We start from the raw sequence: 11,924 nt of genomic DNA, 5'->3' as shown, positions 1-11,924 counted from the left end.
AGAGTCTAACCCTACCCCTGAGTCTAACCCTAACCCTAACCCTAACCCTAAAAGTCTAACCCTAACCCTAAGAGTCTAACCCTAACCCTAATCCTAAGAGTCTAACCCTAACCCTAACCCTAACCCTAAGAGTCTAACCCTAACCCTAAGAGTCTAACCCTAACCCTAACCCTAACCCTAAGAGTCTAACCCTAACCCTAACTCTAACCCTAACAGTCTAACCCTAACCCTAAGAGTCTAACCCTAACCCTAACCCTAACAGTCTAACCCTAACCCTAACCCTAACCCTAACCCTAAGAGTCTAACCCTAACCCTAACCCTAAGAGTCTAACCCTAACCCTAAGAGTCTAACCTTAACCCTAACCCTAACCCTAAGAGTCTAACCCTAACCCTAACCCTAACCCTAACCCTGACCCTAACCCTAAGAGTCTAACCCTAAACCTAACCCTAACCCTAACCCTAACCCTAAGAGTCTAACCCTAACCCTACCCTAACCCTAAGAGTCTAACCCTAACCCTAAGAGTCTAACGTTAACCCTAACCCTAACCCTAAGAGTCTAACCCTAACCCTAAGAGTCTAACCCTAACCCTAACCCTAACCCTAAGAGTCTAACCCTAACCCTAAGAATCTAACCCTAAGAGTCTAACCCTAACCCTAACCCTAACCCTAACAGTCTAACCCTAACCCTAACCCTAACCCCGGCTGAAGTACCCAAGTATATTTCGCTAGATGGCAGCAGCGCTCCACCAACAGCGCCGGCTGCAGTACCCAAATATATTTCGCTAGATGGCAGCAGCGCTCCACCAAAAGGGCGGCTGCAGTACCCAATTACATTTCGCTACATGGCAGCAGCGCTCCACCAACCGGGCGGCTGCAGTACCCAATTATATTTCGCTAGATGGCAGCAGCGCTCCACCAAACGGGCGGCTGCAGTACCCAAGTATATTTCGCTAGATGGCAGCAGCGCTCCACCAACAGAGCCGGCTGCAGTACCCAAATATATTTCGCTAGATGGCAGCAGCGCTCCACCAACAGCGCCAGCTGCAGTACCCAAGTATATTTCGCTAGATGGCAGCAGCGCTCCACCAAAAGGGCGGCTGCAGTACCCAAATATATAGTACTGAGTCTAACCCTAACCCTAAGAGCCTGAGTCTAACCCTAACCCTAAGAGCCTGAGTCTAACCCTCACCCTAAGAGCCTGAGTCTAACCCTAACCCTAAGAGCCTCAGTCTAACCCTAACCCTAAGAGCCTGAGTCTAACCCTAACCCTAAGAGCCTGAGTCTAACCCTAACCCTAAGAGCCTAACTCTAACCCTAACCCTAAGAGACTAACCCTAACCCTAACCCTAAGAGTCTAACCCTAACCCTGAGTCTAACGCTAACCCTAACCCTAACCCTTAGAGTCTAACCCTAACCCTAACCCTAACCCTAACCCTAACCCTAACCCTAACCCTAAGAGTCTAACCCTAACCCTAACCCTAACCCTAAGAGTCTAACCCTACCCCTGAGTCTAACCCTAACCCTAACCCTAACCCTAAGAGTCTAACCCTAACCCTAAGAGTCTAACCCTAACCCTAACCCTAATCCTAAGAGTCTAACCCTAACCCTAACTCTAACCCTAACAGTCTAACCCTAACCCTAAGAGTCTAACCCTAAGAGTCTAACCCTAACCCTAACCCTAACAGTCTAACCCTAACCCTAACCCTAACCCTAAGAGTCTAACCCTAACCCTAACCCTAAGAGTGGCGGTGCGGAGCCTTCGCCGGCAGCCTGGAAGACTTTCGGGCCGGGACGTGCGGCGGCGCGCTGGGTGAGCGCAGACGGCCTGAGGGCGGGCGGGCGGGGGCCGGCGGGCAGCGGCAGAAGGGGGGGGGGGGGGGGGGGCGGGGGATGCGGCGGGCCGGCGCTCGGCCGCGGCGGGGAGCGCCTGGTGCCGGCGGCGGGCGGGCTGAGGCGGGCGGCCCGGCCCGGCCCGGGACCGGCGGGGCTGCCGGCCGTTCTCGTCTCCCCGGCAGCGACGGTGGTCAGCGGGCTCCTCACGGTGCTGCCTATTTTGGGCTGTTTTTTTTTTTTTTGTTTTTTTTTTTTTTTTTTTTTTTTTGTCTCTCGGGGCTGCGCCGCTACCTCAGCGAGGAGGCGAGGAGCGGCGGCGGGGCGGCCCCGGTGCTCGCCGCTTGTGGCGGCCTGGCGGGGCCCGGGAGAGGGAGGGGTCGGCCCGCGGCGACCTGCCGCCCCCCCCCCCCCCCCCGCCGCCTCTGGGCTGCCCGGGCAGCCGCCGCAGCTCTGCGCGGGGCTTTGTCTTTCCCCCAGCCGCCGGCCTGAGCCGCGGCAGCGGGCTGGGACTGGAAGCGCCCTGCAAGTCTGACGGGGGTATCGCTGCCGTGCATGTTGTCTGCCTGTCTACCGATCGTTCCTGCCTCTTGTTCTGCTGGGGTAATTCCTTTGGGTAACGCGTCGGGCTCCGAATGGAGTGCATCCTGACTTCCTCCTGACCCCTGCGAGACGTTACCGGTGTTTGCCTTCCTCGTGTTTCACAGGGCCTCGGCTGTCGCGTGCGGAGAAGCTGTCAGCCTTGTCAGAAGAGAGCGTGTAGCCAGCAAGCGCGTCGTGGTGCTTCGGGACCAAGCTGATACCGCAGGCGTCCGTCTTTTGTTTGCGAAAAGGGATCGCGAGGAAACGTGCCGGTGTCGGAGGGGGAAGAGGTAGGAGGCAGCTTTCAACCGCTTTTAGGCTTAACTCCTGCGTTCCTGAGAACGGTTCTGGGCTTTGAGGGGTTTGCTTTTGGCTTTTTGCCTTAAGCTCGTCCTCCGTCACCGCTGTCGGCGTGCGCCGAGCCGCTGCTTAGGGAGCGGTGGCGGTACAGGCTGTGTGCGTGCCGACCGTCCTCGAGGCTGTAGCTGTATCCTACCCTAAAAAAAGCTCTCCGTAATACCCTGCTTCCGTTAGGACGCAATTTTCTCGAGTTCCCCCCCCACCCCAGGGTGATTTTCCCACACGCCTGCAGGCAGCAGGACTAACGTCATCTCCTTTTGCCCGCCTGGGCTCGGACTAAAATCCCTTCCCTGGCTGTTCTTTAGCTTGTACAGCCTTTGAGCCTTCCCTCGGGCCTGGCTGATGGTCCTTTGCCATTTCACCCCGTTCACAGCCAGCGTGAGTTTCGGTACCGACTATGTCAACGAATTTCAGCTGCACGACAAACCTGCTTTTTTGTCAATTAAATTAATCTCAGCCTTTTAATTGCTTTCGAAGGGAACTACAGGAGATCCTGTCGTCGTGGTGGCCTAGCGTAAGCGATGATGGAGAGGCGCATCGGATGTGACCTCCGTGTCAGCTCGGTGTGCCTCAGACAGACTGCATTTGGCACTCCGTGGCGTGCTGCGCAGCTCCAGAAATTCACGGTAGGGGAAAAAAAAGGGGCGAAAATGACAGTCGCGTAGAAACACGAGTTGGGAAGAAATGCTGTACGTGAGGGCTTTCCGTTGAGCGAGGCAGCTGGTCTTGCTTGTGGATCTTTGGGGTACGAGCCTGACGCCGAGCAGCTCGTTTTTCATTTGACGTGCCTGGAGTTGTTTTCAAAGGGATGGAAGAGAAGCTTATGAAATAGGATAGGTTACCGAGTCTTCCTAAAACGCTCACGACAGTTACGTAGAAAGCCGAAGCGAAGGACGAGGGAATAAAGTTCTGTGCTTCCTAAGTAAATACGGTACGCTTAAAAGTGATCTCCGTGCAGGGTCCTAGTTGTTTCTGTTTTTAAAATCAGAAAGAAGTTTAAGAAGTCTCAGCGGTTAGTCGTGTGGGAAATAAATGGCTCTTCCGCAAAAAATTCCACGTCAGCGAGGCTCTTTGAACGATTCTTCTCGCAATCGATTCCGACTACAGCCAGTTCATGGTTTAATGTCGAGGTGTGTGCTCGCTCTCCTCTAAAGCAGTATTTCGTTTGCATTTCAGTCCTGTGGGTCATGACAAATTTGGGAAGAACCCGAAGGAAACTTTTCATCCTGGGACACAGAAGGTAGGAGGTGAGTTGTTTTGGGGGTTTGGTTTTTTTGTTTGTTTTGTTTCTGTTTGGTTTTTTTTTTTGGTTGGTCGGTTGTGGCTTTTTATTCTTCTCTGGAAAAATAAGTCGTTACGTAGAAATGCTAGCGGTTTGTTTCTTTCTGTAGCAGGATAATAAGGAGGAGTAGAGTTACAGGTAGAGAATCGGCTGTCTTTATCAGTTGAAGTGGCTACTTTGAAATTAAAACAAATACAGGAGCACATTAACGGGGGGTTTTGCGCTGTGTCTTCGGTACCGGTGTGCTAAAGATGTTGTTTTGTTTACAGGATTCATTGGCTGTCGAAGAGCGAGAGGTAAATGTAAACTTTTCACTCCTAGCACTCACTCGGTGACGTGTACCGACTGAGGTATCAATTGCTTATTGCAGTGAAAAACTGCGGCGTTTCTGTGCAGCGTCTGAGATCGAAAATCATTTCAGGCACTGGCATAACCTATCGTACGAATAGATGACCAGCTTTAGTAACGTCATCAAAAAATCGTAATCTGTGATGGAAAGCAGAGTCTGAGGCGTCTGCTACTTGAGCATGTAACGGAGCTGGTACGAAGCGTATGTTGCCGTGCGTAGGTCGTGTACAAAAGATGTATCTAACAGTCCTTAGAGGAAACCTTATTTGAGGTCTTTTGTTTGATTGTCTGTTTGTCCTGTAGTTTTTGGTTTTCTTTCTCCGGGACCTGTGAATTTTGAATGTGGAGTCCTGCATGCTAAGGATGGGCAGCTTACAGACGAGGAAACGTTCGGCGCCGGTGAGTTTTTCAACTTTGTCTCGGCTGAGGGTTGCCTAAGGTGTTGAGCTTCACTGCGAGTACAAACATGCACGGTCCTGACCCTCTTAGGCTTGGTCTTGGGAGCCTTGAAGGCTTGTATACCAATCGAATCGTTACACTGAATAAACTGTTTCTTTTTTTTCTAGCGGGCGTTCCCAGAATGAAGCGGTGTGGAGCTGAAGGGGACTACGATTTCAAGGTTGACGGAGCCATTTGGACCGAGTCTTGAAGATCTCTTCGGTGTTTGTTCAAGGAAACTTAGTCTCGAGACAGTCCTCTGGCTCGCTGGCGAAACGGTAGGAAACTGCTTTGTTGATCCTGACGGTGCAGTCTGTTGGAAAGTACAGATTCCTTGAGGGATCAGAACCACGTCCGTTGTTTCTCTGATTTAAAGGTGAACAGGCCTGTGTCGTTCAAGGGAAGACTCAGCGTTGGTTTTGTTTCTCTGAAACACAAAGTGCCCCATCTAAAGTGCTTACAGAGTCTGAGTTGATTTTTCAAAAGCAGAGACTTGTGCCGTTTGCAAACCGCCTGTCGCACTGCTCAAAGACAAAAGACGTTCACCCGAGAAAGTTTTTGGAAACGAATGCCAAATAGACGTGGGGAAAGAGCTGGAGAGGTTTATGTCTTGTCTGTCGAATTACCTTCTCTTTAGTGCCCTTACATTTGACAAGAAAAGGTTTCATTGCCTCTTTTATCGTGAAGACAATGTTGCTGGTGTTTTTATAAGGAAAAAAAAAAAAAAAAGTGTATGCCTGGTCTCTCGAGTGATTCTTTTGGTTTTTCTTTTTTTTTTTTTTTTTTTTTCTCTTTTTCTCTAGACTGGTTGAATTGAATATGTTCACTGGAAGAAGTTGATCCAGCGAGATGTGAAGCCGGGCGACTTGCTAAGGGGCCGTGGGCAGAGTTCCCTTCTCGCTTCCATTCGTCTAATAAAGGGTGCAGTCTGTTAGGTAGACTGGCTGCAGTACCGAAATTTTTTCGCCAGGCGGCAGCAGCGTGGCCGCCCTGCAGAGTAAGGGCAGCGCATGCGCAGACGGGGCTTGAAGCCAAAGGGGGCGTGGTCTGGGGGGAGTAGTCGCGTGGTGATGACGCAATTCCGCTTCTGCGCATGCGCAGAAGAGGTACTGGCAAAACTAAGGGCAGCGCATGCGCAGTGCCGGACTGAAGCCAAAGGGGGCGTGGTCTCCGGCGGCGTCGCATGCGTATGCCGCAATTCCGCTTCTGCGCATGCGCAGAAGAGGTACTGGCAAAACTAAGGGCAGCGCATGCGCAGTGCCGGACTGAAGCCAAAGGGGGCGTGGTCTCCGGCGGCGTCGCATGCGTATGACGCAATTCCGCTTCTGCGCGTGCGCGGAAACGGCTTGCCCCCTAGGGGCGGGGCTTCGGCCTCGCACGTACGGGTTACGCAGACGGCCCCGGAAGTGGGGTTCATTTCCAGCCCGCGCGGCGCGCCGCCGCGCCCGTGGCGGTGCGGAGCCTTCGCCGGCAGCCTGGAAGACTTTCGGGCCGGGACGTGCGGCGGCGCGCTGGGTGAGCGCTCGGCCTGAGGGCGGGCGGGCGGGCGGGCGGGCAGCGGCCGAAGGGGGGGGGGGCGGGCGGCGGGCCGGCGCTCGGCCGCGGCGGGGAGCGCCTGGTGCCGGCGGCGGGCGGGCTGAGGCGGGCGGCCCGGCCCGGCCCGGGACCGGCGGGGCTGCCGGCCGTTCTCGTCTCCCCGGCAGCGACGGTGGTCAGCGGGCTCCTCACGGTGCTGCCTATTTTGGGCTGTTTTTTTTTTTTTGTTTTTTTTTTTTTTGTCTCTCGGGGCTGCGCCGCTACCTCAGCGAGGAGGCGAGGAGCGGCGGCGGGGCGGCCCCGGTGCTCGCCGCTTGTGGCGGCCTGGCGGGGCCCGGGAGAGGGGAGGGGTCGGCCCGCGGCGACCTGCCGCCCCCCCCCCGCCGCCTCTGGGCTGCCCGGGCAGCCGCCGCAGCTCTGCGCGGGGCTTTGTCTTTCCCCCAGCCGCCGGCCTGAGCCGCGGCAGCGGGCTGGGTCTGGAAGCGCCCTGCAAGTCTGACGGGGGTATCGCTGCCGTGCATGTTGTCTGCCTGTCTACCGATCGTTCCTGCCTCTTGTTCTGCTGGGGTAATTCCTTTGGGTAACGCGTCGGGCTCCGAATGGAGTGCATCCTGACTTCCTCCTGACCCCTGCGAGACGTTACCGGTGTTTGCCTTCCTCGTGTTTCACAGGGCCTCGGCTGTCGCGTGCGGAGAAGCTGTCAGCCTTGTCAGAAGAGAGCGTGTAGCCAGCAAGCGCGTCGTGGTGCTTCGGGACCAAGCTGATACCGCAGGCGTCCGTCTTTTGTTTGCGAAAAGGGATCGCGAGGAAACGTGCCGGTGTCGGAGGGGGAAGAGGTAGGAGGCAGCTTTCAACCGCTTTTAGGCTTGACTCCTGCGTTCCTGAGAACGGTTCTGGGCTTTGAGGGGTTTGCTTTTGGCTTTTTGCCTTAAGCTCGTCCTCCGTCACCGCTGTCGGCGTGCGCCGAGCCGCTGCTTAGGGAGCGGTGGCGGTACAGGCTGTGTGCGTGCCGACCGTCCTCGAGGCTGTAGCTGTATCCTACCCTAAAAAAAGCTCTCCGTAATACCCTGCTTCCGTTAGGACGCAATTTTCTCGAGTTCCCCCCCCACCCCGGGGTGATTTTCCCACACGCCTGCAGGCAGCAGGACTAACGTCATCTCCTTTTGCCCGCCTGGGCTCGGACTAAAATCCCTTCCCTGGCTGTTCTTTAGCTTGTACAGCCTTTGAGCCTTCCCTCGGGCCTGGCTGATGGTCCTTTGCCATTTCACCCCGTTCACAGCCAGCGTGAGTTTCGGTACCGACTATGTCAACGAATTTCAGCTGCACGACAAACCTGCTTTTTTGTCAATTAAATTAATCTCAGCCTTTTAATTGCTTTCGAAGGGAACTACAGGAGATCCTGTCGGCGTGGTGGCCTAGCGTAAGCGATGATGGAGAGGCGCATCGGATGTGACCTCCGTGTCAGCTCGGTGTGCCTCAGACAGACTGCATTTGGCACTCCGTGGCGTGCTGCGCAGCTCCAGAAATTCACGGTAGGGGAAAAAAAAGGGGCGAAAATGACAGTCGCGTAGAAACACGAGTTGGGAAGAAATGCTGTACGTGAGGGCTTTCCGTTGAGCGAGGCAGCTGGTCTTGCTTGTGGATCTTTGGGGTACGAGCCTGACGCCGAGCAGCTCGTTTTTCATTTGACGTGCCTGGAGTTGTTTTCAAAGGGATGGAAGAGAAGCGTATGAAATAGGATAGGTTACCGAGTCTTCCTAAAACGCTCACGACAGTTACGTAGAAAGCCGAAGCGAAGGACGAGGGAATAAAGTTCTGTGCTTCCTAAGTAAATACGGTACGCTTGAAAGTGATCTCCGTGCAGGGTCCTAGTTGTTTCTGTTTTTAAAATCAGAAAGAAGTTTAAGAAGTCTCAGCGGTTAGTCGTGTGGGAAATAAATGGCTCTTCCGCAAAAAATTCCACGTCAGCGAGGCTCTTTGAACGATTCTTCTCGCAATCGATTCCGACTACAGCCAGTTCATGGTTTAATGTCGAGGTGTGTGCTCGCTCTCCTCTAAAGCAGTATTTCGTTTGCATTTCAGTCCTGTGGGTCACGACAAATTTGGGAAGAACCCGAAGGAAACTTTTCATCCTGGGACACAGAAGGTAGGAGGTGAGTTGTTTTGGGGGTTTGGTTTTTTTGTTTGTTTTGTTTCTGTTTGGTTTTTTTTTTTGGTTGGTCGGTTGTGGCTTTTTATTCTTCTCTGGAAAAATAAGTCGTTACGTAGAAATGCTAGCGGTTTGTTTCTTTCTGTAGCAGGATAATAAGGAGGAGTAGAGTTACAGGTAGAGAATCGGCTGTCTTTATCAGTTGAAGTGGCTACTTTGAAATTAAAACAAATACAGGAGCACATTAACGGGGGGTTTTGCGCTGTGTCTTCGGTACCGGTGTGCTAAAGATGTTGTTTTGTTTACAGGATTCATTGGCTGTCGAAGAGCGAGAGGTAAATGTAAACTTTTCACTCCTAGCACTCACTCGGTGACGTGTACCGACTGAGGTATCAATTGCTTATTGCAGTGAAAAACTGCGGCGTTTCTGTGCAGCGTCTGAGATCGAAAATCATTTCAGGCACTGGCATAACCTATCGTACTAATAGATGACCAGCTTTAGTAACGTCATCAAAAAATCGTAATCTGTGATGGAAAGCAGAGTCTGAGGCGTCTGCTACTTGAGCATGTAACGGAGCTGGTACGAAGCGTATGTTGCCGTGCGTAGGTCGTGTACAAAAGATGTATCTAACAGTCCTTAGAGGAAACCTTATTTGAGGTCTTTTGTTTGATTGTCTGTTTGTCCTGTAGTTTTTGGTTTTCTTTCTCCGGGACCTGTGAATTTTGAATGTGGAGTCCTGCATGCCAAGGATGGGCAGCTTACAGACGAGGAAACGTTCGGCGCCGGTGAGTTTTTCACCTTTGTCTCGGCTGAGGGTTGCCTAAGGTGTTGAGCTTCACTGCGAGTACAAACATGCACGGTCCTGACCCTCTTAGGCTTGGTCTTGGGAGCCTTGAAGGCTTGTATACCAATCGAATCGTTACACTGAATAAACCGTTTCTTTCTTTTCCTAGCGGGCGTTCCCAGAATGAAGCGGTGTGGAGCTGAAGGGGACTACGATTTCAAGGTTGACGGAGCCATTTGGACCGAGTCTTGAAGATCTCTTCGGTGTTTGTTCAAGGAAACTTAGTCTCGAGACAGTCCTCTGGCTCGCTGGCGAAACGGTAGGAAACTGCTTTGTTGATCCTGACGGTGCAGTCTGTTGGAAAGTACAGATTCCTTGAGGGATCAGAACCACGTCCGTTGTTTCTCTGATTTAAAGGTGAACAGGCCTGTGTCGTTCAAGGGAAGACTCAGCGTTGGTTTTGTTTCTCTGAAACACAAAGTGCCCCATCTAAAGTGCTTACAGAGTCTGAGTTGATTTTTCAAAAGCAGAGACTTGTGCCGTTTGCAAACCGCCTGTCGCACTGCTCAAAGACAAAAGACGCTCACCCGAGAAAGTTTTTGGAAACGAATGCCAAATAGACGTGGGGAAAGAGCTGGAGAGGTTTATGTCTTGTCTGTCGAATTACCTTCTCTTTAGTGCCCTTACATTTGACAAGAAAAGGTTTCATTGCCTCTTTTATCGTGAAGACAATGTTGCTGGTGTTTTTATAAGGGGAAAAAAAAAAAAAAAAGTGTATGCCTGGTCTCTCGAGTGATTCTTTTGTTTTTTCTTTTTTTCTCTTTTTCTCTAGACTGGTGGAATTGAATATGTTCCCTGGAAGAAGTTGATCCAGCGAGATGTGAAGCCGGGCGACTTGCTAAGGGGCCGTGGGCAGAGTTCCCTTCTCGCTTCCATTCGTCTAATAAAGGGTGCAGTCTGTTAGGTAGACTGGCTGCAGTACCGAAATTTTTTCGCCAGGCGGCAGCAGCGTGGCCGCCCTGCAGAGTAAGGGCAGCGCATGCGCAGACGGGGCTTGAAGCCAAAGGGGGCGGGGCCTGGGGGGAGTAGTCGCGTGGTGATGACGCAATTCAGCTTCTGCGCATGCGCAGAAGAGGTACTGGCAAAACTAAGGGCAGCGCATGCGCAGTGCCGGCTTGAAGCCAAAGGGGGCGTGGTCTCCGGCGGCGTCGCATGCGTATGACGCAATTCCGTTTTGGCGCATGCGCAGAAGAGGTACTGGCAAAACTGAGGGCAGCGCATGCGCAGTGCCGGCTTGAAGCCAAAGGGGGCGTGGTCTCCGGCGGCGTCGCATGCGTATGACGCAATTCCGCTTTTGCGCGTGCGCGGAAACGGCTTGCCCCCTAGGGGCGGGGCTTCGGCCTCGCACGTACGGGTTACGCAGACGGCCCCGGAAGTGGGGTTCATTTCCAGCCCGCGCGGCGCGCCGCCGCGCCCGTGGCGGTGCGGAGCCTTCGCCGGCAGCCTGGAAGACTTTCGGGCCGGGACGTGCGGCGGCGCGCTGGGTGAGCGCTCGGCCTGAGGGCGGGCGGGCGGGGGCCGGCGGGCAGCGGCCGAGGCGGGGGGGGGGGGGGCGGGGGATGCGGCGGGCCGGCGCTCGGCCGCGGCGGGGAGCGCCTGGTGCCGGCGGCGGGCGGGCTGAGGCGGGCGGCCCGGCCCGGCCCGGCCCGGGACCGGCGGGGCTGCCGGCCGTTCTCGTCTCCCCGGCAGCGACGGTGGTCAGCGGGCTCCTCACGGTGCTGCCTATTTTGGGCTGGTTTTTTTTTTTTTTTTTTGTCTCTCGGGGCTGCGCCGCTACCTCAGCGAGGAGGCGAGGAGCGGCGGCGGGGCGGCCCCGGTGCTCGCCGCTTGTGGCGGCCTGGCGGGGCCCGGGAGAGGGAGGGGTCGGCCCGCGGCGACCTGCCGCCCCCCCCCCCCCCCCCCGCCGCCTCTGGGCTGCCCGGGCAGCCGCCGCAGCTCTGCGCGGGGCTTTGTCTTTCCCCCAGCCGCCGGCCTGAGCCGCGGCAGCCGGCTGGGACTGGAAGCGCCCTGCAAGTCCGACGGGGGTATCGCTGCCGTGCATGTGGTCTGCCTGTCTACCGATCGTTCCTGCCTCTTGTTCTGCTGGGGTAATTCCTTTGGGTAACGCGTCGGGCTCCGAATGGAGTGCATCCTGACTTCCTCCTGACCCCTGCGAGACGTTACCGGTGTTTGCCTTCCTCGTGTTTCACAGGGCCTCGGCTGTCGCGTGCGGAGAAGCTGTCAGCCTTGTCAGAAGAGAGCGTGTAGCCAGCAAGCGCGTCGTGGTGCTTCGGGACCAAGCTGATACCGCAGGCGTCCGTCTTTTGTTTGCGAAAAGGGATCGCGAGGAAACGTGCCGGTCTCGGAGGGGGAAGAGGTAGGAGGCAGCTTTCAACCGCTTTTAGGCTTGACTCCTGCGTTCCTGAGAACGGTTCTGGGCTTTGAGGGGTTTGCTTTTGGCTTTTTGCCTTAAGCTCGTCCTCCGTCACCGCTGTCGGCGTGCGCCGAGCCGCTGCTTAGGGAGCGGTGGCGGTACAGGCTGTGTGCGTGCCGACCGTCCTCGAGGCTGTAGCTG

The 11,924-nt window shown here is 54.9% G+C and overlaps 1 protein-coding gene across 12 annotated transcripts; it reads left to right on the top strand.

Annotated features, from left to right (window-relative positions):
- The first annotated feature begins 1,758 nt into the window (after window positions 1–1,758).
- LOC308058008 (uncharacterized protein) lies at window positions 1,759–11,707 on the top strand. Of its 12 annotated transcripts, none has more exons than XR_013925614.1 (17): window positions 1,759–1,810; window positions 2,538–2,702; window positions 3,250–3,398; window positions 3,949–4,019; window positions 4,324–4,350; window positions 4,425–4,604; window positions 4,706–4,801; window positions 4,969–5,118; window positions 5,217–5,837; window positions 7,048–7,212; window positions 7,760–7,908; window positions 8,459–8,529; window positions 8,834–8,860; window positions 9,216–9,311; window positions 9,480–9,629; window positions 10,143–10,336; window positions 11,562–11,707. XR_013925614.1 is itself a non-coding variant. In XM_080412019.1 (7 exons), exons 2-6 carry the CDS (start codon window positions 7,804–7,806, stop codon window positions 9,560–9,562), a joined length of 375 nt encoding a protein of 124 aa, XP_080268145.1. In that variant the 5' UTR covers window positions 7,051–7,212; window positions 7,760–7,803; the 3' UTR covers window positions 9,563–9,629; window positions 10,143–10,279. The 12 variants fall into 12 exon arrangements, 3 of the variants coding, with proteins under 3 accessions (XP_080268145.1, XP_080268146.1, XP_080268144.1); XR_013925615.1 differs by having other exon boundaries at window positions 1,760–1,810; window positions 3,949–4,012; window positions 4,425–4,595; XR_013925617.1 differs by having other exon boundaries at window positions 1,761–1,810; window positions 4,476–4,595; window positions 11,562–11,706.
- Window positions 11,708–11,924: the final 217 nt, after the last annotated feature.

The sequence above is a fragment of the Falco punctatus genome (genome assembly GCF_963210335.1).
Source record: "Falco punctatus genome assembly, contig: scaffold_226, whole genome shotgun sequence".
NCBI classification, from domain to species: domain Eukaryota; kingdom Metazoa; phylum Chordata; class Aves; order Falconiformes; family Falconidae; genus Falco; species Falco punctatus.
The sequence above is the reverse complement of the archived record's forward strand: the minus strand, read 5'-3'. Positions and strand labels throughout refer to the sequence as shown.

What these genes read in the sequence shown, in the direction of transcription:
- LOC308058008 (XM_080412019.1), top strand. Translation starts at nt 7,804, where the DNA reads ATGATGGAGAGGCGCATCGGATGTGACCTCCGTGTCAGCTCGGTGTGC. An exon ending in CGCAGCTCCAGAAATTCACG is followed by an intron (nt 7,909 to 8,458) that starts GTAGGGGAAAAA and finishes TTTGCATTTCAG; the next exon opens with TCCTGTGGGTCACGACAAAT. An exon ending in TGGCTGTCGAAGAGCGAGAG is followed by an intron (nt 8,861 to 9,215) that starts GTAAATGTAAAC and finishes TTTGTCCTGTAG; the next exon opens with TTTTTGGTTTTCTTTCTCCG.